Source organism: Desmodus rotundus, chromosome 3, assembly GCF_022682495.2.
Source record: "Desmodus rotundus isolate HL8 chromosome 3, HLdesRot8A.1, whole genome shotgun sequence".
NCBI lineage: Eukaryota > Metazoa > Chordata > Mammalia > Chiroptera > Phyllostomidae > Desmodus > Desmodus rotundus.
In genome coordinates, this window is record NC_071389.1 from 103,644,911 (window position 1) to 103,656,923 (window position 12,013).

At 34.1% G+C, this 12,013-nt stretch overlaps 1 protein-coding gene across 3 annotated transcripts in view; it reads left to right on the plus strand.

Annotated features, from left to right (window-relative positions):
* Positions 1-12,013, plus strand: part of ZMYM2 (zinc finger MYM-type containing 2) — a 127,229-nt gene that overhangs the window by 80,466 nt on the left and 34,750 nt on the right. For all 3 annotated transcript variants that reach the window (XM_024551028.4, XM_053920693.1, XM_053920695.1), the window contains 3 exons: positions 1,567-1,683; positions 3,984-4,134; positions 7,244-7,416. In XM_024551028.4, the coding sequence (XP_024406796.2) occupies positions 1,567-1,683; positions 3,984-4,134; positions 7,244-7,416 (441 nt within the window). The remainder of the gene's footprint in view (positions 1-1,566; positions 1,684-3,983; positions 4,135-7,243; positions 7,417-12,013) is intronic.

Below are 12,013 nucleotides of genomic sequence, written 5' to 3' on the forward strand. Positions count from 1 at the left end.
TATAACAGTACATTGTATATTTAAACACTCAGTTTAGACTCTGACTTCTGAGGGATGCATGCAACTAAGTCTGTAGGCAGCCTCTTTACTTTGTGACTCCATATAAAAGTAATATAAGGTTGACAAATAGGAAAACAGCATTTTCCCTTTCTCTTTATCTTAAATCCAGTCATAAATTTTGAATTCTATGTCTTCATAAGATGATTTTTTTATACAAAATAAGATAATAGGATGGTATTTCATTTGTAAAAAAAAAATTAATTTTAATGGACTTGAAGGTATTTTGAAAACAATAAGGGAAAAGGTGGTTTTTTATTTGAAAATTTTATTCACCTGATAGTTACTGTCTTAAATCTGCATGCTTTATTTTTTCACAAATTTTAATTGTGTTGAACAATGCAGAAGTTTTAAAAAAATTATTTTTTAAATTCTCATCCAAGGACATGTTTATTGATTTTAGAGAGAGAGGAAGGGGTGGGGAGAGACAGATAGACATCGATATGGAGAAATATCAATTGGTTGCCTCCTATAAGCACCCTGACTGAGAATCGAATCTGCAACATTTTGGTGTATAGGAAGACTCTCCAACCAACCTGGCCAGGGCACACTGCAGCTTAAAAAATTAGATAAAGGTTGTTTTCAGTTCACTGCGACATCGAAAAAAATTTTATGAACTATTTCATACATTCAGAAGATTATGTAATATGGATTAAAGAATGAAAATTAAGTATCAGTGTACTTACCCACTCAGATTGATTAAAAGTTTTTTCTTTTTTTCTTTCTTGATTAAGTTTTAAAGCCCATGTATGCCTATATCTTTTTCTATCCTGTAAATGGTTTTAACTCGAGGTACAATAAAATCAAAATAAATTCTTAGTATTAGTACCAGTCTATAAATTTCCCCCCCACCCTAATTTTTTATAAGAAATGATCACCTTTAAAAAGTAACATGGGCTGTTTTCATCGATGGACTTGGAATAAGGATGGGAACAATGCAAGAAGGACAGGAGAGCAGTCAGTCAGCTCTTAGAGAGCAGGGGGTTAGGGTTTAAAATTTATTAAAAAAACAGTTTGTTTCTTGATTTTAGAGGGAAGGTGGGAGAGAGAAAGAAACATTGTTTTTGTTGTTCCTCTTATTTATGCATTCATTGGTTGATTCTTGTACGTACCCTGATTTGGGATTGACAACGCAACCCTAGTGTATCGGGACAACACTCTAACCAACCAAGATAACCAGCCAGCACCTAGAGTTTAAATTTTTATTTACTAGTTCAGAACTTGGTTAAATAACATCACTATTATTTGCTTGTGATTTCGTAATGAGGAAAAAAAAAAATCATTGGTATGATTCTTTTTCATATTTTTAAAATTAGTAATCCTGTGATAAATGAATTTTCATCTCAGACAATGTACTTAGAATGACAGTATGCTTTTTAAAGACAAAATTGAGAAATGTAATTTTGTGTGTTGAAATACTTAAACATATTTTCTACATATTTGACAGTTGTCACAGACAAGAATTCCAAAGTCTGCATCAGACTCAGTGTGTTTTTTGTTTTGTTTAAGGCTCTAAGTATGCAGTCATCTCCAAATGGCCAGTTTGTAGCTCCAAGTGATATTCAGTTGAAATGCAACTATTGCAAAAATTCCTTTTGTTCAAAGCCAGAAATCCTGGAATGGGAGGCAAGTCATATTTTGTTATGTTTATTATCTAGTTGTAAAGAAAGTGGTAAATAACTATGGCTTTTTCATTTGAGAATCTGTGTCTTCGTGGATAAAGATAACTTTTTCAGATTATGTGTACCATTAAGAAAGAAAAGATAGTATCATTAAATATGATGCATCATCATATTTGAATTTATGTGGGAGTGGCACCAACAAAGGATTTTTTTTAATGTAAAAAATTGTTGAAGTCATACTCACTATATATTATGTTCATAATAGCATATGGAGTGTCACTTTGTTTAGCTATGTTTCTAGAGTATCTGTACTGTATTTTCACCATCTCTTCTCTCTACCTGTCCTTATAAATATTTTCTTTGACCTCTAATATCTTGTATTGCCCTCTACCTATAAAATAGAATTTGGTAGTCATTTACCATGTTTTCATTTAACATTTTATAATTTTGTTTTAATAAAAGGATCCTAATATGAATTTATTTTCCCTTCTCATGACTCTTGTGTTTACCATTTTATTAATTTACTTTGTCACATCTTTTTGCCATTAGCAGAAACTGATCATTAATTTTTCTTCCCATAAAGGGTAGTAATAGTGGCTGGATGGACAAGATGGCCCTGGCTGAACATTGCTTTCTTTTTCATTTTAAAAAATTTTTAAAGGTTTTATTTATTTTTGGAGAAAGGGTAGGGGGGGGAGGGAGAGAAACATCGATGAGCAAGAGAAACATTGATTGGTTCCCTGTCTCACCCCTTTCCCCCGAATTGGGGACTTGGCCAGCAGGCAACCCAGGCCCTGACGTGGAATCAAACTGGTGATGAAACCCTAACCCACTGAGCCACACCAGTCAGGGCTGAACATTGCTTTTTTGAGTATTGTTCATCTTTGGCTATTCTTTCTTCCACCTTTTTTGAGGGCATGTAGTATGTAAAATGGTGTACAAAGTGTAGTACTGACAATAGATGGCTCCTGAGCCAAAACTTATTAGTGGCTGTTGGGAAATTTTAGGTAAAAGGTGGTGCCCATAACCAGACTACACAATTTTTAGTGTACTTTGGAAAGCTGAAATTTCATTGTCTTAATAATTTAGTCCCTAGAAAATTTTCTAGTTTGTTAATTTGATTGATGTAGTCTCAACAACATTTTAACCAATCATTCTTTGAGACTGATAATGGCACCCAGTGATGATTTTTAGTGACTAAAACCCTCCTTATATCCTAGCCAGAAGAATGTTGAAGGTCCAATAGGAGAGGATAAAGGAATGGTGGGGAAAGAGGAAAAAAGGGCCCATGAGCAAGCACGTAGAATAGTATCATATGGGAGATGAGGGTCCTGCATAAACTGAGTCTTGATAATAGAAGAGAATGAGGTCACCCTCTCCATGTCAGCACCAAGCTGCTTTTGCAGTCTTATTGCTGTGGTGCTTCATTTATGTGGAGGGTAAGTATTAGATGGTGTTAGGAAACACCATCAAACTGAATGAGCGCTGTGCCTGCTCCCCTAGGTGATTGAGAACTTGGGGCCTCTTGCTTCTGAGTTTCTTTTCCTTTATACTTACATGTCCTTGATGGGACATCTTTCCACTGATGATTGTCTTACTAACTTGAGGTACTTCCTAGGCTCTTTCACTTTTTCTTATCTGGGTCATCAGGTATCTTTGCTAGTGTTACATGGTTTAGACCTTGTCTGTGTCCTCCACGATAGCATGGGAAACACTGTTGCCTGGGAGGTTTTAACTTGTTCCTCTTCAGCTGCCTATTTGAAAAGTATCTCTGGCTATTACAGGTTTGGGGCCAGGAGAAATAACTAAATAATTACTAACCTTGCTCTCTTCAAGGGAGCCCCCTCAGTCTCAAACTTAGCAACACACTGTGTGATAGCTCCAAGTAGAATATCTTAGCCACAATAGGTCTGTTACTGTTAAGCTGTGATAGGAATGAGATTGAGCCTACTTTGACTATACTCAATAATTTTCATCTTTTTGTAGCTTACCCATGTTGTATCTTCCATTGTTTTCTTCCCATTTCTATAGTTCTGTTAGCAACACCAGATTGCTCTCTTGCTTCGGTGATACTTGAACTCTTTCATTATAATTTTTGGGTAGTTAATGGTATTACTTTTTGTGGAGCTCAGTGAATTAGTTAAACTAGGTGTCTGTGGTCTATCAGAAATGTATTCCCAAGGAAGATAATATTAAGTAGGTACATGATTTAACTTAGTTTCTGTAAATGTGGCTTATTTATTTCTTAATCTTGTTCTCGAGATGGTTGTTCTCTGCTTACCAAGGTTCCCATTGTGCATTTAGAATAAAGTGCATCAATTCTGCAGCAGAACCTGCTCAGACGACTATAAGAAGCTGCATTGCATAGTTACATATTGCGAGTACTGTCAAGAGGAGAAGACTCTTCACGAAACAGTAAATTTCTCTGGCGTTAAGAGACCCTTCTGTAGTGAAGGCAAGTGTACATACAGTGTTGTTCATAACTTATTAATATTTAATATTAATTTTTTGCCAAAGTATTTTCAAACTATATAACTACATATGTCCAGAGGAGCTGTACAATGTTAGTGTAGCTGAACATGAAAAATTGAGTTTGCTTTCTGTTGACTTGTTTTATTATATATATTTAATAGACCTTTGAATCTTACGTGTTATATCTGTAAAAATTTAGTAATCTGTTTTCCGTTTCAGAGACATTTTGAGAATTGAAAAAACCACTATCCTATCATGTCATTTCTAAACATGTGAATTGTGACCTAAAAGTTGACTTTCCAAGAGGACTAGAATTCTTTTCTATTGTATCTATTTTTCTGTTCAGCAAACCGCCTAGCCTTCAGAGGTTTTCAATAGACCAGAAAGAACATTACCAGTGGCATTCCTATAATAGGGAGAAATACTCAGGTTTTCAATTTGGGATGCTAGAGAAACACTGACTTTTGTTAGAGTGCATTCTGGAATTCTCTTTCTTCTCACTTACATTTCTGCTCTGGGGCCTGGCAGCAGATTATAGGAATGGACTCCAGTCCTCATTCTAATTGTCCAGAGATAGGAACCAGGATTGTCACTATAGGTTTTGGGCTCTTGCGGTTATTATTTTTCCCCAAATGTCATATTCTTGCTTGACGTTGGCTTTCACTTTCTATTCTTTTCTTTGGCCCCAAACACTCATCTCCCAGCTTTCCTGTCTGCTATTCTCATCTGTTATTTTTCAGTTAGTTTTTTCCCCCTGAATCCACTTTTTCTGTGAATTTCTATTGCTAGTTAGGGGCAAGGAAAAGGTTGGAGTTTTTTTTTGGCTGGGAACCAACATCTTCCAGCAATTTGTCAAAATGACTAACACAAAGGGAAAGATGAGAGGCACCCACTCTATATTCTTTAGGCCTTTTAGAAAACATGGAGTTGTTCCTTTGGCCACATGCACGCAAATTTACAAGAAAGGTGATATTGTAGAGCTCAGGGGGATGGGCATTATTCAAAAAGGAATGCCCCACAAATGTTACCATGGCAAAACTGGAAGTCTATGGGATGTCCAACCTTTTGGTGTCTGTGGGCCACACTGGAAGAAGAAGAGTTGTCTTGGGCCACACATCAGTTACACAAACACTAACAAAAACTTATGAGGAAAAAAAAAGGTTTTAAGTAGATTTACAATTTTGTGTTGGGCTGCGGTTTGGACACCCCTGGACAGTGTCACGTGGCATACAGTAGGCATTGTTGTAAACAAAGAAGTTAAGGGCAGGATTCTTGCCAAGAGAATTTAATGTATGTATTGGGTATATTAAGTATTCTAATAGCTGAGATAGCTTTCTAAAATATGTGAAGGAAAATGATCAGAAAAACAAGGAAGTCAAAGAGGAAGGTACCTGGGTTTACCTGAAATGCCAGCCTGCTCCACCCAGAGAAACATACTTTGTGAGCATTGATGGAAAGGAGCCTGAGCTGCTAGAACCCATTCCCTATGAATACATGGCATGATAAGTGTAAAAAAATAAAAGACCTCTGTACTGTTGGGGGAGAAAATGTTGGAAAATCCTAAATACCAGTAGTAGAGAATGACAGCAATACCAAAAGATTATCAGCTCTTCAACATTATATGAGTACATTTTACATAGAAGTTTGTGTATGTAAGAAGATACTGCTTATAAAACAAAGCATTCAGTTTTGTAGGTTTAATTGGTATATTTCACCTGGAATGAAAGGGTACTATGTTTACTGTTAAGATCACAGTTATAATGAAAAATGACGTAGTGTTTCATTGAAAAGATTGATTCTGAATTAATTTAACTCTTTTTACACCTGAATTTTTGTTCACTGACATTTTTAGTGATTCCTTAATATGAGTGTATTGATGTTGATGGCTAACATACACATCAGTGATCTTGTGCTATTTGGATTATGTGGCTTTTACTAAAATGAAGAGATAAGTACCAGCAAATAGATAATTGATGTTTATTTTAAGAAAATAATTTTCATTCAGAGGGACTTACCACTTTAGATGGCAATAAAAGCTTAAAAGAAAGGATCTATGTCTTTTTTCTGTTTACTATATTTTGTGCTTTCTCTAATTGTATCTTGTTATCTGCTGGAACCTGTTAGAAATAATAAAACATATACTACCTGGTACTACCATTAAAATCTAGTTAGAAAATTAAAGCTAATAAAGGTGAAGTAATGGAAATGCTTGTAAATATAGTTCAGAGTAACAGAAAAGAGGTTATAGATTAATTGCCAAAATTATTATGTGTAAAACAATTGCAATTTGAGTTCACGGTTGGTAAAGGTCATGTTAAAAGTATGTTGATGAGGGCAGAGTTTGTGGAGGAGATGTAACTTGAACTTGTTGTTAAAGAATGGTAGGATTTCGGTAGATAAGGAGCAGTAAGTCATTTTTGTGTGGCACAGCATGAGTAAAGTATGGAAGATTATTTAATCCTCATAGAGATATTATAGGGAGTAAATAAGATAGATACGTAAAAAAATTAAGGTTATGCATCTACATAGTGGGTAAAAGAAATATTCTCCTGAAGGAATGGAACGACAAAATGTTTTCTGTCTACACGTGAATAAACCAGTTTCACTTTCCTGAAGGTCCATGTCGGGCAGCAGAGACAAAAAAGACTAGAAAATATGTCTAAAATGCCTACTTGGCTGAATTACATCCTTGAGTTTGCTTTTTGAGTGAAAGTGTTAATGCTCATCTTTCATTCTCAACAATCTACATCATTTCATTTATTAAAATGCTAATTTGTGGTGTGTTTATGATACTGAGCAAGGTTATATTTAAATAGAGCCAGTAAAACAGTGCTGAGACATTAACAGATTTGAGCATCTTAGAACACTAATTATTTGAACCCACATGCTATCCAATATAATATTCCATGTCTTGTCGAATTTTTATAGGTTGGTGTTGATCACAGATTTCACAGTTTTGATCAGGAGAGAAAGAGGACTTTATATGTAAATTTATAGACAGTTTCTAAAGCTTATAATCTATTCTTTCTCACCCCCTAAAGTAGCTTTTGGTGTGTTCTTTTGTTTTAATATTAAAACCTTTTATTTTACAGGCTGCAAACTGTTGTACAAACAGGATTTTGCAAGACGCTTAGGATTGAGATGTGTTACTTGTAACTACTGCTCTCAACTGTGTAAGAAGGGAGCAACTAAAGAATTGGATGGTGTTGTGAGAGATTTCTGTAGTGAGGACTGCTGTAAAAAATTTCAGGATTGGTACTACAAGGCAAGTAACTCAAAATCTTTATTAAAATCACTACTTTAACCAGTCTTTAAAAAACCACTGTAGTTATTGCCATGTCAGATATGGTAGCTTATTTATTTTAAAAATGTACACACTTTGGGCTTAGCCCAGATTATACACTTCATTAAAACTTTTGTCATTTTAGTTTATTCTTCATAACTTGAAATGATTTTTTACCCCAAACTAGGCTATGCCTGTATTTTCAGCAGTGTAGCTTAACAAAATGGATTATTTCTCTAAAATTTGCTGTGTCTTTATTTCACTAAATACAATAGAAATATTTTTGATGACTACTTAATCAATGCTGAACATTAGCAGGTAGTTGTTTTGGGTACTTAAGGTGTGTCTTTTTTGCCTTTTTAATTTGGATCTTTGGAGAGTTTCAAATTGAAAGTATACTATATGAATCAATAGAGACCAAAAAACATTTAATTTGAAACTGTAAGTGTGTGTGTTTCATTAAAATCTGTATCTAAAAAAGTTAAGACAAATCCCTTTTGGAATATTACATTGATTTCTTTTTGGATAAGTAAATGAATGTAAATTGGGGCTTTGGTTAGTCAGGTATCACCCAAGGAAAATTGATTTCTTGTCCTTAACATGGAAAGCTATCTCCATGCAAAAATTTTCATTATGGATGTAGTTCTAAAGCATGTGAAGACAGATGTCATCCTAACTTCAATATTGCAAAATACTACCAGAGAAACAAATAGTGAAATGGTTAAGGTATGTAGACTATTATTTAGTTCACTTTATGAAAGTGAGTAGTGTTGAGATGACATGAAGACCTGTAGGAATTTTTGGTGAATTCTTGAATATCTAAACCTCAAAATATTAACTAACATTTTTTAAATAAAAAGAGAAGATACTTTCCAAGTTGTTAGAGATTGTTGAGGATAAGTGTTTTGGCACACTTTTTTTTTTAAAAAGATATTATTTATTTATTTTTTAGAGAGAGGGGAAGGGAAGGAGAAGGAGAGGGAGAGACACATCAGTGTGTGGTTGCCCCTCACATGCCCGCAACTGGGGACCTGGCCTGCAACCCAGGTGTGTGCCCTGATTGGGAATCGAACAGGCAACCCTTTGGTTTGTAGGCCCGTGCTGAATCCCCTGAGCTACACCAGCCAGGGCAAGTTTGGGTATGCTTTTTAAGTTACTTCATTATTTTACTGTTGCTTGTGACTAAAGGTTCAAATTTTAGGACAGGCATAATGACACCCTCTAACATGCATTCCTTTTAGTCTAAGTCCATGTCCTGTTCTGTGGTAGACAGTAGCGATTTTGAGAAATCACTCAGAAAATGTTATTTCAATGGCTGAATTTTAAGTGCTCAATTTTAGTAAGTGCTCAGTTTTAGTTTATTGCACACAAAGATAGCTTCTTCTCCACTAATTAGGTTTTATTTTTGAAAATTTGTTTTGGATAATCTCAACCAATAAAGGTATTTAGTGATTATATATGTGGAAATTCCACTTTAACAGTTACCCTTTTCATAATTTATTGTATAGTTTGAGACAGAATTGTTAATGTCTGATAATGATTTCCTGCCATTTTAATTATACAAGTTTCTGCTTAATTGTGTAATTCTGAATCAAAACTTTTATTCTTTAAAATAATCTTCTGGAAAGATTTTGCTTTTTCTTCACAGCAAACAATATTTCCCTATTTGACTTCTTTCTTTGAATAAATTCTTCTTGTTTTCTTTCTTCTTCTTCTTCTTTTTTTTAATATTCTCACCTGAGGACATGCTCATTGATTTTAGAGAGAGGGAGAGAAACATCAATTAGTTGTCTCATATACATGCCCCAACTGGGAACTGAACCCACAACCTAGGCATGTGCCCTGATTTGTAGTCAAACCTGAGACCTTTCAGTTTATGGGACGATGATCCAACTAGCTGAGCCACATTGGCCAGGGCTTTGTATTTTCTTTTGTAATTCCTATCATTTAATGCTTTGCATAGTAATCAATCACCTACTCTTTTATCACTGCATTTTTTAAAAAATGAATCACACTATTGTATTCAGAAAGATATATTGGGGAATCATAAAGAATTTCTTTGGAAAATAACTATAAAGTCCCTGATTTCATTTATGTTCATGGTTTCCTCTCCCTGACCCCCTACAAAACTCGGTCTGATTGGTGTAATGGGGAACAGTGAATATATATGTATCAACCAAAATGAGGAGTTGAAAACTGTCCAATTAATGTAAGGTACAGGTATTACATCAGTATAGTATAAGCTGAATGTTTTTTTAATTATTGAAGAAGCGATTTTTAAGAGTTTTAGTTACTACCTGCATGTTATTTAGATTGTTTGAATCAGTGACTGTTCCCCCCCACCCCCAAATATATAGTCCCTGATTTTCCACAGTGACAGGAAAACCACTGAGTAGAAAGAATATTTAAATATTGTTTTAAACCAGAAACTTGCACCACTCTTCAGTTTTTGTGCTATAGAAATATTAAGCTTCCCTAAGGGTTCTGTAGTGGTTGGGAGTGGTGTTGGTTTGGTAAGGAGTCGTCATTAATGATGTTTTCAAATTAGCCACCCTAGTTTTAGCTCAATTCCAAATACTTTACCTGAAGTTTGCATGAGTGGCTGTAAAATAAAAAACAACCAAAAAAGGAAGTTCACAACCTTTAAATTTTTGATTATGGCATTAAAGTCTTAATTAGTATTGAGTTCTGTTATTTTGTCTTGAAAAAACATATACCTATTTTGTTTTCATGTGCAAGTTGGTTGGCTTTAATTTTGCTCCTTTTTCTTTGGATAGAGAGAAATCTGAATTTGTTTTTGAACCTTCTGGAAGAAAGGAGCTTCAAGTATTGTTACTATAAAATCCAAATGTCTATAGTTAACAAAATACTGAAGTGATTTCATTGTTTAGAATCTTTAGGTGGAATGTTCTTGGTTTTATTCCCCTGGCCTTCTAAATTATTATGTACATGGCAATACTACTATATACTAAGAGTCATCCAAGTACTTGGAGTGATTTGAATAAGTTTTGTACAAATTCAGTTGGGTTTTAGATGTTCATTGAGAAACTTCTTGCAGCATTTTACTTATTAGGATTTTCATTCTCTGGTTATTCATATTAACTCATTTTGTCTTTCCATTGTCTTTATAACTTGGTGGATTGTCTACTTTGAATCTTATCTCTGCATTTTTAATATTTGGCCTCAGACAAATTACTTCGCCGACATGGACCTTAATTTTCAGTACTGTTGTGAGGATTACAGAGAGTAGATAATGTTCTGGCCTTTTATTTTTCAGGTTCTCAGTGAATGAGGTGGTCTGCTACAGCTTCACTTTTATCATGTTCTTGCACTGTTTAGATTCAATGAATAGAATATTACGCTTTCAATTTTTCTCCTTTGTCTTTTCTTTGAGTATAAAGTATAAAAATTGGTGAAAAAATGAAGTCTGAAATACTTGCATGGTTACTTTAAAGAACAGTCTTTGGCTAGTGAGAATTTTACATAGGGACATTTGTTTAAATTGGGGATATGACCTGGTTGATATAAAGTGTTAATGTTACTGAGATTACCACATAATAATATCAGCATTATTAAATTTTTTTAAAGATTATATTTATTTGTTTTTAGAGAGAGGGGAAGGGAGAGAGAAAGAGAGGGAGAGAAACATCAATGTGTGGTTCCCTCTCATGTGTCTCCTACTGGGGACCTGGCCAGCAACCCAGGAATGTGTCCTGACAGAATTGAACAAGCGACCTTTTGCTTTGCAGTCCGGTGCTCAATCCACTAAGCCACACTAGCCAGGGCAGCATTATTAAATTTGAGCTCTCAAGTTTTTGGACTAGAGATGTGAAATTGGCATCATTGAATAGTCATAATTTATACTACAAATCTTCATTCATTTAACATTTATTCAGCAGGAGAAATACCTGACCTGGAGAAAAAAAAGAACCTGTGTTCTAACTTTAGGGTATGTGTGTTATATAACACCTGTTTACCAACATGATTGTTATATTCATGATTAGGAATTTTGATGTGGTATTTATTCAGAAAACTCTGTTGAAACATAAAGCGAGAAGTTTCAAAACCCACAGTATAAAACTCTTAAGTAAATTAGAGTACTGAAGAAAAGCTACAGCTATGATTATTATGATCTACAAAATGCTTAATATTTATTTTTTATCAAAATGTCTAAGTAGTTTAAACCAAAAGGTAATTTAAAACATTACAGTAATTTATTTTTACTCTTAACTAGATCAGAAATTAATCATTTAAAATTTGAAATCAATCATTTTTATCTGTGGTTTACTCACTGATCAAGATTTAAGAAAAAGTAAAAATGGGCACAATCTAGGTCAAATGGGATCTCTAAAAATATAAAAATCTGTCTCTAGATTACTGATTCCCCATCATAAAGTATAACTTTTTATGTATGAATTTTAGTTGGTTTTATTTTGCATACTAAATTGTAGACCAGTTAGGGGTGATTGTTTTCCTAGTGGTAGGTCAAATTAGTTGTCTTTTTTTTTTTTTTTTTTTTAAATTAGTTGTCTTAAAATACTATTTTTTTTAATGAAACATTGAGTGTTTTAAAACATGA